At 38.9% G+C, this 17,334-nt stretch overlaps 1 protein-coding gene across 15 annotated transcripts in view; it reads left to right on the top strand.

The window, feature by feature from the left end:
* The window catches only part of LOC143747542 (receptor-type tyrosine-protein phosphatase mu-like), a 281,363-nt gene that overhangs the window by 219,892 nt on the left and 44,137 nt on the right, over positions 1–17,334 (top strand). For 6 of the 15 annotated variants that reach the window (XM_077240349.1, XM_077240348.1, XM_077240346.1 and 3 more), the window contains one exon: positions 11,025–11,176. In XM_077240349.1, coding sequence (XP_077096464.1) covers positions 11,025–11,176 — 152 coding nt within the window. Of the gene's footprint in view, positions 1–11,024; positions 11,177–12,787; positions 12,863–13,969; positions 13,997–17,334 lie in introns of all 15 variants that reach the window. The other 9 variants (XM_077240345.1, XM_077240341.1, XM_077240339.1 and 6 more) reach the window with 2 other exon arrangements.

The following is a 17,334-nucleotide window of genomic DNA, read 5'->3' as shown; positions in this document are numbered from 1 at the left end:
CCTGCAGAAACACAGAAACTTGTGTTTAAAAGAGCCTTTTTTCCAGGGCTATCAGCGCAGACTCGCTCTATCTGCAGGGGTTCAGGTTAAACTTCAAATGGATGTGTTTACGCCTGGAAAAATGGAGAGGAAAGAGAGAGAAAGTGTCTCGGGTTATGTTTGAAAGAAATAAAGTGAGAAAATAGAAATGGAAAGGTCTGAGGATTGAGTCTGCAGGGACAGTGACTAAAGTAGCCCAGCGGCGTTAGATATGCATGAGCGCTGAATCATCGAGTGTGTGTGTCGAGAGAAGCGCAGCGAGTGTGTGTGTGTCGAGAGAAGCGCAGCGGGAAGGTGTTTGTGTTCTTTACCTTGTCCTTCGTTCTGTCCTGCGATGACTGGAGGCCATTCCTGAAGAATAAAACACATTATCTGCTAAAACTTTTTTTAAACTGAAGCTTCTGCGTCTCCATATAAAACTGAACTTCATGGAGTTCATGGACATGAATGTTGTTGAAACGGTTTAAAGACTGAAAAAACAAACTTGGGGTAGAAACTATTTGCACTATTTACACAGGTATCTTCAAAGAAATGGCAAGTAACACATTGAATAATCATTTGTTAATAAACAAGAATTCATTACTTCAATGAGCTCATTGTTTCTGCCTTACATTATTACATTGTTTAAATTAATAAATTCTTCGCTAACTTTGTTTTTGTATATTTATATTTCTGAAATGCATAATTAGACAGTCACCTCTGATAATAACAGATCACTATAAACTGTAATATGGACTCATTTTCTGCAAAGCTTTGAAATTATGCGTATTGAGAAAAGCGCAAATAAATGTGAATTGAATTGAATTGAATTAAACGTAAAATTTTAAGCAGAAAGACTTATCAGTGTCAGTGTTTCTGAACTCCTGAAACGCCTCCATTGTATCTTGAGTTTCTTCCGGGAACGAACACGTCACAATATTCCTCATTATTATAATTCATACGCAGAATAAAGGGGCGGGGCCTGGTTGAGTTAGTTAGTAGTGTGTTAAACTGGCGGTTATGGTAAGGGGCGGGACATTTCCCAAACACACTCGAAGCGCTCGACCAATCACAACACACTGATCCAGCCGACCAATCAGTGCACAGTGTGCTTTTCAGAAGGAGGGGCTTCATAGAGACAGGAAGTAAACAGAGCGTTACTGACAGACTGGGAAGAGAGGAGCCGCAACAATGGAGAATATGAGGAAAATAATCAACATTCAAGCAGCTTTTTTTGTTTTTTTTTATTAATTGTATGTACATTTCCTTGCTTTTCCTGCATGTGCTGCTACATTGATTGGGTTCTGGCTTCTTTAATTGTCATTTATTGAATGACCTCGGTAATACAATTCCACATTTATTTCCCATTTTCTCTGGGTTCACTCTTAGTTTTACTGTGAGACTGATATTTGCAAGGAAATAGGCTGTTGCTGGTGTTTGGGAAGCGGTTCAATCTCTCTCAGTCCCAGATGCATAAACGACAGAGACAGTCTGAACATGTCGGATGAGGAGGAACCGGCTTTTCCTTCTGTCAGGCTTCAGCGCCGAGACGCCCATGAAATAACCATGATGTGTCCTGACTCCATTCCTTTGTAAAGGAAAATATGATGGATTCAAACCACTCTGAGACCCAGATCAGTTGTAGACAAGTATCTGACAAAATATAGACACAATCCCACCAAATACTGGATGACATGAGTTACTAGAAAACCCACGAGTCTGTCAGCAGCAAAAATAGAATGAATGAAGCAGCGTTTGCATCATAAACAGATTATCTGACACCTCGTACAGTCTCCAAAGAATATATTCAGTTCAATACAGATTTATTTGTATAGTGCTTTTCACAATACACATATTACAGTTTACAGTGATCTGTTATTATCAGAGGTGACTCGCTAAGTTATGTATTTCAGAAATGTACATATACAAAATCACAGTTAGCTAAAAATGTATTAAAAAATTCAATAATTTATGCAAAAAAATGCATTTAAACAATGGAATAGTTTAAGGCAGAAACGATGAGCTAATTGAAGTAATGAATACTATATATCATAAATCACTGTGATTTATTAGTATTGTTTGTCTCACACATCACTAGTACTAGTGTTGATAGTTACGCGATCAAACCTCTAACACTGAATATTACTCTTCAGTGTGTCAGAATGTGGACACATAGTTAAAGTCCCTCTGTAGTCAATCATTGTATCTCTTAAAACTCATCGTTGATCACTTAAATTACATATTTAAAATTTTTCCTTGAAAAAAAATTCTTCATTTCTTAAAATATCTTGAATGTAACTCGACACCCTTGCCTCATTTAGTATGCGTGGTTCTATGAATATGCAAATGAGCCCCGCCTCCACTCACTCAGAGATCCACTGGTTGTCGATCACACGTTGATCTGATTGGTTACAAGGTAGTTTGTGACGTCAGAAACACCAGCGATTTCAAAGCGTGTTTTTGAGACTGTCTTTGGTTCACTGCAGTTTTAAGGAGAAAATACTCAGCAATGCTGTCGACTTATGAATTTACACATGATTTGTCTTAAAGCGTATTAAAAACACCACATAGACACATAAACAACATTAAAAGCTGGATTTTCTCCACAGGAGGAGTTATTTGCTCTTTGGTTTTTCAATTCTGCACCACTAATCCTAGTATTGCTGTTTGTAATCTGATGTAAATATTGATGATATGAGTGTGTGGGACTAGTTTTCACTGGTGAGGGTTTACAGACGCTCTCTCAATAGGCCATTTAAACCCACACTTTACATGACAACATCCATTAAGTTTGACTGGTGAGGCAGACGATGAGAAGGAACCGGTGGAGTGATTAGCGTCCCGTTGGGCAGAGATGTTGAGCGGAACACCATATGGAACGGCACTGAATAAACAAGATGGATCCGCGACGGGGAGCTTTGTTAGCGTATTAGCATGAGGTCAAAGGTCAACTGCCGCTTTTCATTCCCTCTCATTGAGTTAAAAGCCTCATAGATTGCCCCCAAAAAACATGCTGCAGTTCAACATTACATGCGATGAAATCATCTCAAGTATTATGCATGGTTTTGTAAGCTCACCGTAATTACACAAATGTATCCTATGACAGCTATAATTTAATGTGCCAATAACTGCACAGCTGTTTGAATTTTTGCATTGAGTATATATATATATGAACTCGTGCCATTATGAATAATTAAGAGAAGCGTCCTTTCATTGGATAAGGACATGCTGTCTCATGAATAATTATGAGACTCTGAGTCATTGATGTGCTATTGGTTTCAAGATAGCATACTGTGACGTCAACAAGATTAAGATTTTAAACTACAGAAGTTAAAATAAGCAGATGCCAACGTTGTCGTTTATGATGTACAACACGCACACCTGTGTTTTAGTAGTAGTTTAGGCTTTACATTGGGCATTAAAAGGGAATATTTTCTCCTCTATTGTGTCGTATATCCGAGTGAAATGCTTGTGGAACAAGAACACATGTGGGCGGGGCTTGATTGTGTCTGTGGGGAATTGATTGGATGGTTGTGCTTTGCTATTGGTGGATCTCGTGTGAGTGACAGGTTGCTCCGCCCTCATCATCAGAGAAGAGAACAGATGAAGTTATTCTGATTCAAGATTACCAGGAACATGAGTCTAAAACAATAGTGATAAATCATGTAGAATAAACGTTCCAATATTCCATTAATAAACAAAAACAAGAATCGTCTGTTTTGATTTACCGCTGACTTTAAATCCTTGTGCCGATGGAGTGAAACACAAATACAGCAGTTTTAACCCTGTGTTCACCCTCCGCTCATCATCATCACTAGTATTGTTGTTCTTTAGGGAATGTGAGCGTTCGCTGCGTCTTCAACCCGAGTGTGTGTTCTCGAGTCATTAGTGTTTCACGAGTGGGAGTGTCTCTGAACACACTGGATTCCACAGAACGAGCTGCTCGGTAATTGCTGTGCTTCTGTCATGTTCCAGGGCTTTCTGTAGAGACTCTAATTTGTTTTTAAGTGTAGCGTGAGAATGTCAGCTCGAAGACAAATCTTTGCTGATACCGGCGTCTGAAATGTATGCCAATTTAGATGATGACAAGGCGCTGTAAATCTGAAGCCGCTGTTTGCACCAGAGATTTAGTCTCCAGATCTCTGCACTTTGAAGTGTTATTAACTCACAAATCCCATTGTAGTAAATCAGATCGGAATAATTGGGAAAATAAATTAGCTTACAGTTGGAATATGAAGGAACGGGCATATGCCTTATTAGCATGCATGCGGAGCAAAAGAAACGGCTTTGTTTGTGTTTTTGTACCAAGTTCATTTGCAGGAACATTTCAAGATTTATATAGCATAAATCTGTATCGTTGAATCCTGAATATATATGCATAGATTAAAAATAAAGCCTCCATAAGACGGTTTTCACAGTGATTCCATTGAAGACCCATCTTTGGTTCCCCAAAGAACCTTTCAGTGATCAGATCTTAAAAGAACCATTTTTTTCTTGGTGTGAGGAACATTTTAATAATAAAAAGGACCTTTTTCCACTATAAAGAACATTGGAAACATTCCATGGATGTTAAAAGTTCTTCATAGAACCATCAGTGCCAGACATATGTATTATTTTCACACACATAAACTATATATAATATGCAGCAGTCAGTTACTTGAAAATAATTGGTGATGAATCATGAATGTTTTGTCTATGAGTGAGTCATTGAAACAATTCATTTAAAAACACAGATTCATTCAGAAACAAATAAAGCGAGTGAGTCATTGATTCATTCATTCAACCAATTCATTTAAAAACACCATTCTGAAACAAATCAAGTGAGTGAGTCATAAAATCTTTCATTCAACCAATTCATTTAAAAACACTGATTCATTCAGAAACAAATCAAGCGAGTGAGTCATTGATTCATTCATTCAACCAATTCATTTAAAAAAACACTGATTCATTCAGAATTGAATCTTTCCATTGAATCTTTCAACTCATTAGGACTGATTCATTCGGGAACAAAACAAGTGTCATTGACTCACTCATTAAAATGTTTCAAAAACGCTGACTCGTTCAGGGTTAGGAAGTTTCTTTGACGCAGTGATACATTTTGAACGCCTCTGATTGGTGCTTGTGTTCATGCGTTTAACTTTGATTAGTTACAATGCTCAACGCTACAAAAACACGTTGTAAACAGAAACCTTTGGTATATTTAAATAGAATAGCACAATTCACAATTACTTTATTGTGGCTGCTGCATTTGATGGCGCATCCCTGTGAAACTGAAGGCTAGTGATGAGATTGAGCTGTACACATCACAGTGTTGATGAGTGGTCATTACGGCACAGGTCTCGGTGTGTTTGTGCAGTTTATTCCTGGAGCAGAGCTGCGATTCTGAACAGCTCAGCATCTGTGAGCTGATGTAACGGGACACTGGGAAATATAACCCAACACACACATTCTGCTGGGAACACAATCAAGCACTTCTTGTTGCATCAGCATCATCATCAGGTGGAATCGAGCAAACACTTTCACAGCAGCTTCATGTTCTCCATACGCATTTCTTCAGGAAAGGGCTTGATCAGGTGTATATATAGATTTATTCTTTATCAGAAAAAAATTAGTGCTGGGCAACGATTAATCGCATCCCAGATAAAAGTATGTGTTTACAAAATATATGTGTGTGTACTGTGTATAATTATTTTTATATATAAATACACACAGACATGAATGTATATATTTAAGACAAATGTGTTATTTATATATAAAATATTTATATTTATATTTAATATAAAAAATATGTATAATATATATATATATATATATATATACAGTATGCAAATATTTCTTATATATATACATGCATGTGTGTGTATTTATATATAGAAAAATAATTATACACAGTATACACACACATATATTATGTAAACACAAACTTTTATTTTGGATACGATTAACTGTTGCCCAGCACACAGAAAAATATTTTCCTCTATGTAGAAATTGAATGTGAATTTTACTTTGTGCGTGAGTGTATCGCTCCTGTTATAGTTGTGCATGTGGTTTGTTTGAGTAGTGATCAGCCGTTATATATGTGTGTGTGTGTGTGTGTGTGTGTGTGTGTGTGTGTGTGTGTGTGTGTGTGTGTGTGTGTGTGTGTGTGTGTGTGTGTGTGTTCGTGTGTGTGCGCGTGTGTGTGTTCGTGTGTGTGCGCGCGCGTGTGTGTGTGTGTGTGTGTGTGTGTGCGTGTGTGCGTGTGTGTGCGTGTGTGTGTGTGTGTGTGTGTGTGTGTGTGTGTGTGTGTGTGTGCGTGTGTGTGTGTGTGTGTGTGTGTGTGTGTGTGTGTGTGTGTGTGTGTGTGTGTGTGTGTGTGTGTGTGTGTGTGCGTTCACTCAAAATCCCCTCCGGACTGATGGCGAGCATCCATCTTTTTTCCATTTGTAAAAAGCTCAGATGGCCGTGACCTCTGCAGATAATCGGGTGAAGCAGGAGAGGCAGAGAAAAGGCTTCACTTTCATTTATTTATGTTTAATGTGCGGCTGCAGGTCCGGCGCTCTGTTTTAGACCACTTAATGCTGGGCCTGATCCATCCGGTCTCCATTAAAGATGCGGTCCCCTCCGGCAGACCCCTGAGAGCCCGCGCTCGGCCATCAGATGCCGGAACACGAGCTGAGAGCTGCAACACTCGGGAGAGTTCAGGACATTTACTGCCATGTGCAGATGGCGTATTACAGTTCCTATTAAACGCATTTGTCAGGCTGTGGGTTTAGCGCTCGCTCGGCCAGGTGGGTTGATTATGGGCTTGTGTAGTTTGTGCCAATGTATCGTCTGCCAGAGCCAGAAATCTGGCACTCTCTGGCCTTCTTCATTTCCCTGTGTATTATTCAGAATCTAATGTAAAAAAATTGCAATTTGTTTGAATATATATGGGCTTGACATTATCTTTCTTGCTCAGTAGTCACTGTGGCTAGTGGTTTTCACTGGCCACAATTTTGACATCGATACCATAGGGAAAAACTGCCTTATATATATTTTTAATGTTATCTCAGAATTTTGGCAGTCGATGTATTAGGCTGCTGTCACTTTAAGACCTGACGCACAGAGCCATTATACTGTTTTATATAGCTAATATACTTGTTTTTATGTATGCGCACTTCGAGTGCGAGCACAAAATCTGCCGGAATGAGAAAAATGATCATATTGATGACTCAATATGCGCCATCCCATCCTGAAATTAAAGCCCTGCAACACCAACAATATTCATCCGGAGCAAATGAAACGAGTGAGTAAAGAGACGCGGGTTTGTGTGTCAACTAGCTGTCGGAGAGATGAGAGCGAGAACACACAGCTGATATTGTGTATCCTGCTGAAGAGTTTCAGATATTTCAGTATCGATATGTATTGAAAAATCTATATTTTTGACAAAACTGGATTGCACTTAGTTTATTATTTTAGATGCCTATTTGAAAGAAAACATTTGAAAAATGTATATTATATAAAATTCTGTATATATATATTGCATATATAAAGTAATACACACACACATATAAATATATATATATATATATATTTATATATATACACACACATATATATATACATAATTCAGTATATATACAAAATTCAGTATATGTATATATTGCATATATAAAGTAATACACACACATATACAGTATATATATATATATACACACATATATATATATATATATATAGAGAGAGAGAGAGAGAGAGAGAGAGAGAGAGAGAGAGAGAGAGAGAGAGAGAGCAAATGGCAATCTTCATTTGTATTTGGTAATGCGGATCTAGGCGGGTGGAGCTGGGGAGGTGGAGGGGTTCAGAGGAACTCTGCAGGACCAGCTTACAGCAAACTATTTAAATATTGAGCAAGCAATCTCATTGGCTGCAATATCAGCAGAGGCCAATCAGCTTGTGCCATGTGGTAATGATGAGATAATAAAGGACAAATCAGACCGCGCCCTCCAGAGTTTCATAACTGAACTATATAAACATATAGATATTATTCAGTAGAGATCTGCTTCACAGATATCATCTAGTCAAGTCACCTTCGTTTATATAGCGCCTTTAACAATATAGATTGTTTCAAAGCAGCTTTACAGTGATAATACATTTTAACTAAAACCCTTAATGTGTTCCGGCTGCTCATCTGCACGACAGCAGTGTTTGCCACTCGAGAACGCAAATCTTGAAATGGGTTCTAAGGTGCAAGCATTGAAAATTTTTGAAAAACGTTATCATCTCCACGTAAATTAGTCTAGCTTTGAACTGACAGACTGTGTCTGCTTCCCGGACAATGTTAGGAAGATTGTTCCAGAGTTTTGGTGCTAAATAGGAAAAGGATCTACCGCCAGCAGTCGATTTATATATTCTAGGTATTATCAACTGGCCGGAGTTTTGAGATCGCAATAGACGTGAAGGACTATAATGGGTTAGGAGCTCGCTCAAGTACTGGGGAGCTAAACCATTTAGTGCTTTGTAAGTAATCAGCAATATTTTAAAATGTATACGATGTTTAATAGGGAGCCAATGCAGTGTTGACAGAACCGAGCTAATATGGTCGTACTTCCTGGTTCTGGTAAGAACTCTAGCGGCTGCGTTTTGAACTAGCTGTAGTTTGTTTATTAAGCGTGCAGGGCAACCACCCAGTAGAGCATTACAATAATCTAGCCTTGATGTCATGAACACATGAACTAGTTGTTCCGCATTTGTCATTGAGGGCATTAGCCTAGAAATCTAGACACACCTAAAATTATTTTGCAGCTAGTGTGGTCTAGCAACTCTCCGTTGACTTTCGAGCTGGAAAAAACAAAAACTGATCAGGCCAATCAGATCGTGTATAGAGTCGTTTGGGCGGGCTTAACATAATGACGACAGAGTTGCGACGGTTCACTGATACTTGAAAACACAGAATGGCTGCGGCTGCTGGAGAACAGCGGTCTTTCTCTTCGGCCGCGACTCTGGAGGAGTTGAAGTTAAACTTTCTTTGAAACAAGAACAAAGAAAGGCTTTGCTCTGACTCTGACTCTGTCGCTCTGTCTCCTTCTTCGTTGCTCTGATTGGTTGTAGCGCTATCCTATTGCGTGCAGAGGGAATTTGAAAGACAACCGTTTATCCCGCCCTCGGATTGAGGCATGCCAATGGTGAGTTTCCAGACTTAACATCTTGATGTGTGTCTGGTATGCCAGGCTATGAGAGGATATGACGTAATTTAGAAATAATTTAGAAATATTTTTAAGATGGAAGAATGTGGTTTTACAGATACTAGACATGTGACTTTCAAATGAAAGATTGATATAAAAGAGCACACACACACACACCCAGGTCCCAAGACTTGACAGAGCCGCCATCAAGTGTTAGACAGAAGGTTATTACGTGTATCTGTTACTTTAGCACTGTTAACCCAAATACAAACTAAAGTTGCATCAGCTTCCCATGACTGAGTGTCATCATCACCAAACACGCCACATCCAGCCTGCAGACTCCCTTAATTAATGCTGAAGAGTGTGTGTGTGTGTGTGTGTGTGTGTGTGTGTGTGTGTGTGTGTGTGTGTGTGTGTGTGTGTGTGTGTGTGTGTGTGTGTGTGTGTGTGTTTGAGCTGAAGAGAGAGAGTGTGTGAGCAGTCGAAGCTCAGCTCTGTCCCAGAAGTGCTGGTGCCCGAGGCAAACGCTCCCAGAGACTGTGTGTGTGTGTGTGTGTGTGTGTGTGTGTGTGTGTGTGTCGTGGGGAAGAGACAGTCAGTTCCAGTTCCCTGTGACACGAGCTCTCAGGAGTGTGTATTAGTGGGAACGAGACGAGTGTTTAAGGGCCATACTGTCTCCCGACTAACTGTGAGCCGTGCGTTTGTTTAATGCGGTCGCCTTTCTTGAGTTTCAGGATGAAATGTACCTGTAGATGCACACCAGGAAAAAGACACAGCTAAACCTATTGTTACCAACACACTAATGCTGGGAAATTTGTTTTCAATTTACAACTTTCTTATTCAACGTATTTGATTAAAAGGCTATGACTAATAAAATAAATGTATGCCTTCTTATCATGATGCTCACTTTAACCCTCTGTTGCTCCTCGCTCATCTTTTTTTAATTTTATTTTTTACTTCATCGGAATGGTACGAAACTTTTGGCACTTGCTGTGTGAACACACAAAAAAAATCATGAGCATGATTCGAACCGGATAAATGGTCCTGAAAAAATGACTCACACTTGTGCTCCTCGCGGTCAGAAATATCGCACTGGAAATGAATGAGAGGAAGTTCCTCTAGTGGAAGCGTGTGGAACTGCAGCCGAACAACATCTCACTGAACGCTCATTTATTAACGATACCAGGCTCACATTTGGAACTCTATTTGTTTAGATTTATGGCTTGGACTGTTTTGCAGTTTCAGAGTAAAACATGCTTTTGAAAATTTAGATTTCATATAAAAATAGAAAATAGTATTTTTGTGCAGTTTTCATAACAATAAACATAAAATTCTGTAACTTTTTTTAAAGTCAACTTTTTAAAACTTTTTTCACTTCAGCAATAATCTGGCAAGTGTCGTGTTTGAGGAGAGATCAAACTTCAGTCTGTGTTTAAAGCATTCAAGATTTACCACAGTTTAAGTAGGAAAATAAATGTTCAGGTCTATGCTCAAAAAGTTAATAAATGGATTATAAATACTGCGTAAATATAATGTAGTATCATAAAATCTCCTAAAAAAAACAAAATATTTAATAAAAAAACATTATCAAACTAAAATATACTACATTAATTTCATTAAAAAAATTACAAAACGGTAATTTTTGACCGGCACGTGAAAAGCACCAGAGAAAGATTGAGACTGGGATCTCTAATTTGTTACACTGTTTATTTAAATTTAAGTTATGTTTTAATATTTTGATGTTTTTTATTATTATTCTATGTATTCCAAGCTTTGGCAATATTGTATTTATAGTCATGCCAATAAAGCAATGTTTTGAATGTGAATTGAATGTAATTGCTGATGTGTGTTCTGATGAAGGAAACTGGCGAAGAAGCGTAAGGAGACGCTGAGCAACACGAGGCAGGAGATGACGGTGATGGTGAACTCCATGGACAAGAGTTACGCTGAGCAGGGAACCAGCTGTGATGAGGCCATCTCCTTCATGGACACACACAACCTCAACGCAAGACGTGAGTCACATGATCACAGGATCTGCCATCATATTACTCAAACTCAGTCTTTGAGTTCTGAGTCATTTTTCACTGAACATCTCGAGAAAACATGATGCTTATGATCTCTGATGTCAAAGTCTGAATGGAATTAAACATAAACATGAATGAGGTTTTAGGATGAGAGTGTGTGTTTGACGCTGGTGATGTCTCTGCCCCGCCCACCGGCTGCACTCAGCCAATCAGAGCTCTTCTCTCTTCCCGCCAACTCTAGCGTCCGGTTCAGGACTAAACTAACATAAATTAAATCCGTTTAAATAAAAAATAAAAAAATGTTTTATTTTTTTCTAGACTCCATTTGTCATTCAATTTTAATTTGTAAAAAATCAGAATCAGAATGAGCTTTATTTGTCAAGTGTGCGCAAACAACCACAACAAATCATATTCATCATATTCCAAAAAATTATGTCTAATCAATTTATTTATTTTTATATATTATTATTATTATATATATTTATCAAAAATGACTTAAATTCCATTTTTATTCCATTTCTCCCACAAGGCCGAAATCTTGAGGCTCTAAACGAGCCAATATTATGATTGATTGAGATTTACTGACAAAAAAGCCTTAATACTGGACTCTCCTGGCCATGTGTGAATCATCCAGTGAACCGACAGCTTCTCTGATCACATGACAGCATTATTGAATATTTCAGGAGCGAGGCTCAGCGTGACTGGCGTGTCGCTCTGTGAAGTGGCCACAAACAGCGATAAATAAATCAACACGGCTCTTATGCTGGTGCGTGACCTTATCCTGCGGTGTGTGAGTGACAGACGGGTCACTGCTGTCACACACTCGTCACACACACACCGAGAGAAACGCTTTATCATTCACACACACTGCCAGAGTGAACGTGAGCGGTGAACACAAGTGTGTGTGGATCAGAACAGGATTGTGTATCCATGATACTGGTTTTACTCACGCTGTCCGTGACACTGTTTTAAGCTCAAAATAACCACAACGCTCACTTTAGTAAATGTGCCGAGACGTGTTTGATCTACAGTCAAACCAACATTTATTCAGACACTATCAACATTTCTCACTTTATCACAGTTTATACGCTAAAGTTACTAATAATATGACATGAACTCAGTTGATATTTGACTGGTTTTGTCCGTCCTTCTGTTAGACTCTCACACATGAATTATGTTGAATATCTGTCAGCTGTTAAATTTAACTACACAATTAGATAATACCAGTTTAGCTCAACCAGTTACCAAGCAATGCTTCATGTTGTTCAGTCTGTGGTGTAAAAAGCTGCATTAGTTATTAAAGAAAAAACACTTAAAACATGATCAGCTCAAAGTGTCCCAATCATTTTTGGTCACATATTTTTACTGGTAGTCGCTGTATGAAGAATTATTGTGTATAATATGTCACAGTTTACTTTATTTTGCTCTCATCACTTACATAAATGAACTATAGTGTCCTGCACACACTAGTAAAATAATATCACAAATAATATCTGGTGTCTGAATAATGTTTGTTTTGACTGTATATAATACTGTAAGTGTCAGTGAACTCGAATATACTTTGCTTATGACTTCTTGCCTGCTTGTTTATTGTGAAAGCGGTGTCGTCGCCGTCCTCGTTCACCGTGAAGACTAACACACTGAGCACATCTGTGCCCAACTCCTACTATCCAGGTAAAGCGTGTGTGTGTGTGTGTGTGTGTGTGTGTGTGTGTGTGTGTGTGTGTGTGTGTGTGTGTGTGTGTGTGTGTGTGTGTGTGTGTGTGTGTGTGTGTGTGAAACTGCTCTGCTTCTGGCACTTCTGCACAACTGAGCTTTAGAAACTCCATCACATCACGTGTGTGTTCTGGTGTGTGTTCTGGTGTGTGTTCTGGTGTGTGTTCTGGTGTGTGTTCTGGTGTTTTCTTCTTTGTTTGAGCTCATCTAATAACTCACAGCATACGGAGAATAAAATCACTTTCAGCACATCAAAAGTTTTTTTTATGTAATTTTTTTATAAAAGTATTATTTCGACCTTTATGTGCAATACTATTTGACTATTTAAGTCCTTATTTATTACTAATTATTGCACTGTTTTTATTCTTGCATTGTCTATTCTAGTTTTTTTTAATTTTAATTATGCTATTTATTGACAAAGCTTAGACATACACCCTAGTTTCTAATGTTTTATTGGTTAATGTTTTTATCTGGTGTTTTGACCGGGACCTTAGGAGTTTCATTCCTTCATGTAAAAATGTGTATGGAATGACAATAAAAGACTCTTGAACCTTGAAAAGTTTGGGGTCATGCCTTAAATTGATAAAAGTGAGAGTAGAACATTTACTATGTTACTAATTGTTACATTATAAAAGACGTGTAATGTTATGTAATGTTTTCAACACTGATAATAATCATAAATGTTTCTTGATCATCAAATCATCATATTAGAGTGATTTCTTAAGGATCATGTGACACTGAAGACTGGAGTAATGAGAATAAATTACACTTTACTATATATTCAAATAGAAAACAGCTGATTTACATTGCAATAATATTTTACAGTTTTTACTGTATTTTTGATACCGACCCCAAACTTTTGAATGGTAGTTTAAACATTATGGGCAAGGAAGCGAACTATTAACATGTAATGTGTCCTGGACACTGGATGAGTCTGTATATAATATTTAATATCTGTGTGTTTGAGTTGTGTTCCTCTTTAACCTTCACTAATGCAGAACTAACTCTCGCTGGATCTCTTCTCTCTTCTCTGTAAACTCTGCTCATCTTTGGGCCGGGGAACAGACCCGTTTGTGCCGACCGCCATCTTAGGTGAGAAAACCTGCTCTCTTCCACACGTGATGACGATGAGAATACACCGAACACATGAGCGTCTTCCTCAGAGTTTCTGTCTCGCTTTCCAGAACAAACATCTAAACAATTTTAAAATCGAGATACATTTACTGGAGAAGAATCACAAAGACTGAAGATGATTATTTCTGACCCGGTTGGCAGATATTTAATCTTGTTTTATTACACGGCTCTGTGGAATACTTGACTCTGATTGGTCAATCGCAGATCCAGCGTTATATTATTCCCAGATAACAACCTCTGAGAACAGAAACTCCGGCTCATCCGGGTCACTGGAGTCAGCAGCTATACACTCGCTAGGAACGGTTTTCTTTCTGGAATTTTTGCTTATGGTGAGCTAATAAAATATCGTTTTTTAGCCGTATCAATATTTTGTGTACAGTTATTTAACTATGCTCATCTCCATAATTATTTATGTGTTGAAATGCTGTGTAATAAGTGTATGACTGTATACCGTATCTCTTAAACGTCCGTCTAGTGTGAACTCGCCAATAAAGAGCCAATAACATATTTCAACTCAAATCAATATTGTGTGTCTAATAATTATTTGCATTAAGCGTAGCGTCAGTTCTGGCAGGTCACGCTAGTGGAGCTCGCGTCAGTGACTCTCAGCTGATCCTCCAGCTGTAGGAATACGAGCTGTCACTGTACTCATATATACGCTCCTTCAGGATCATCAGTGTTTCTCAGAGCGGATTGCCCTCCTCCCTCCCCAGCTCCTCCTGTCTCAGTCACGATCTGGCTTTCTGATCCCGCTGAATCACACTACAGTTCTCTAATTATGTTATACACTAAAATTAATTGATATCTGCAATACATTCATGTTGGTTGTGTTCTGTTGACCCTGAGGGGGTTATTGCTGCTCTCCTGCTCTTATCCATGCTAGGCTGTCCAGAAACAGAACCAGACCGCCAACCCTAACTGTATGCTATCTGTCAATCATATCTGTCATATCTGACGATAGTGCTCCTGACAGAATTATGTGCAAGTATCCATGTAGTAAACGGGATAATGTACATCCAGGCGGTTGTTATCTCAGAATAAACCCCTTGAGGTGTGTGTGTGTTATCTCAGAATAAAGCCCTTCAGGTGTGTGTGTGTGTGTGGGTGTGTTATCTCAGAATAAACCCCTTCAGGTGTGTGTGTGTGTGTGTGTGTGTTATCACAGAATAAACCCCCTCAGGTGTGTGTGTGTGTGTGTGTGTGTGTGTGTGTTATCACAGAATAAACCCCCTCAGGTGTGTGTGTGTGTTATCGCAGAATAAACCCCTTCAGGTGTGTGTGTCTGTTATCACAGAATAAACCCCCTCAGGTGTGTGTGTGTGTGTGTGTTATTGCAGAATAAACCCCTTCAGGTGTGTGTGTGTGTGTGTGTGTGTGAGAGAGTGTTTGTGTGTGTGTTATCGCAGAATAAACCCCTTCAGGTGTGTGTGTGTGTGTGTGTGTGTGTGTGTGTATGTGTGTGTGTGTGTGTGTGTGTGTGTTATCGCAGAATAAACCCCTTCAGGTGTGTGTGTGTGTATGTGTGTGTGTGTGTGTGTGTGTTATTGCAGAATAAACCCCCTGCAGGTGTGTGTGTCTGTGTGTGTTTGTGTGTGTGTTATCTCAGAATAAACCCCTTCAGGCGGATGAAGACCTGATCCTGATCACCCTGTCGGGTTTATTCTGAAATAACAACCGGCTAGATGTACATTATCTCTTACTTAAGCACAAACTCACTTCATTTTGATACAAGACTTGCTTCTCCAGTAAATGTATCTTGATTTAAGAATGTTTTAGATGTTTCTGCTGGAAAGCGAGACAGAAACCTTGAGGAAGACGCTCATGTGTTCAGTGTGTGTGTGTGTGTGTGTGTGTGTGTGTTGTTGAGAGACAGACAGGAGGTAGATCTGATGCTTCTCACGTTCATTCCTGCCTGCTTTTCTCTTGTGTGTGAGATCTGAGGTTATTCCTCCCGAGCCGAGGCTTCACCCCATCCCATCCGCATTCGGTGTCGTGCGTGTGACGTCACGTATGTCTATGACCTCTCATGTGCATGGACAGATAATGTGGACCGGATGAGGGGGGAGTGGCAGTGTGGCACGATACAATAAACCAATCATTTCCATTCTTCAGTTCGTTATGCTAATGATAGTATTTAAAACACACTTTCTCATTATAATGTGCACATGTTTTTACAACAGAACACAGTTTTGCTATCATTTCGGATCGTCTGCATTAGATGAGGACCTGCGTTCAGGAAGTATATTTCCCATTCATTCAATTAAAAGACACAAGACTGCGTACTAATGAGGGAATTAATGAACTAGTCGTCCCATAAAGCACTGGGGTTTTTTGTCTTAAAGGGACGGTTCACCTTTTGGTGTTAAATGGGTGCAAAAAGGTTTGCAAAATACTTATAAATCAACATCGCTATTATTCCAAGATCTGCATGAAAAGTAAAGCTGAAACAATGTTGCGAGATTTAAATCAATTTTAACCCTGATTGAACCATGATTCATGACATGGATTCACCCGTGAATAAATATTGAAATGTGCTTTAAAAATGTCAATTGTTTTAATGTTAGCAAAAGGTTAGTGCTAAATGGTTGTGAAAAGATTAACAAAATGCTTTAAATTATAGCAAGATTTGTACGTTGATTCACCTATGAATAAATGTGCTTTAAATAATGTCAGTTGATGTTTCAGCGTTAGAAACACGATTAGTGCTAGATTAACAAAGTACTTGGAAATCAATGTCGAAAATATCTACATCAACTAGTTCTCCAGAAACCCTAACCTCGACTAGTGCTCCAGAAACCCTAACTTCGACTAGTTCTCCAGAAAACTTCTACTAGTTCTCCAGAAACCCTAACATCAACTAGTTCTGCAGAAAACTTCTACTAGTTCTCCAGAAACCCTAACATCAACTAGTTCTGCAGAAAACTTCTACTAGTTCTCCAGAAACCCTAACATCAACTAGTTCTGCAGAAAACTTCTACTAGTTCTCCAGAAACCCTAACCTCGACTAGTTCTCCAGAAACCCTAACCTCGACTAGTGCTCCAGAAACCCTAACTTCGACTAGTTCTCCAGAAACCCTAACCTCGACTAGTTCTCCAGAAACCCTAACCTCGACTAGTGCTCCAGAAACCCTAACTTCGACTAGTTCTCCAGAAACCCTAACCTCGATTAGTTCTCCAGAAACCCTAACCTCGACTAGTTCTCCAGAAACCCTAACCTCGACTAGTGCTCCAGAAACCCTAACTTCGACTAGTGCTCCAGAAACCCTAACTTCGACTAGTTCTCCAGAAACCCTAAC

The sequence above is a fragment of the Siphateles boraxobius genome, unplaced genomic scaffold, assembly GCF_051911475.1.
Source record: "Siphateles boraxobius isolate OS27281-9 unplaced genomic scaffold, OSU_SipBor_1 225, whole genome shotgun sequence".
In the NCBI taxonomy this organism is placed as follows: domain Eukaryota; kingdom Metazoa; phylum Chordata; class Actinopteri; order Cypriniformes; family Leuciscidae; genus Siphateles; species Siphateles boraxobius.
This window is presented reverse-complemented; position numbering and strand designations above follow the sequence as displayed.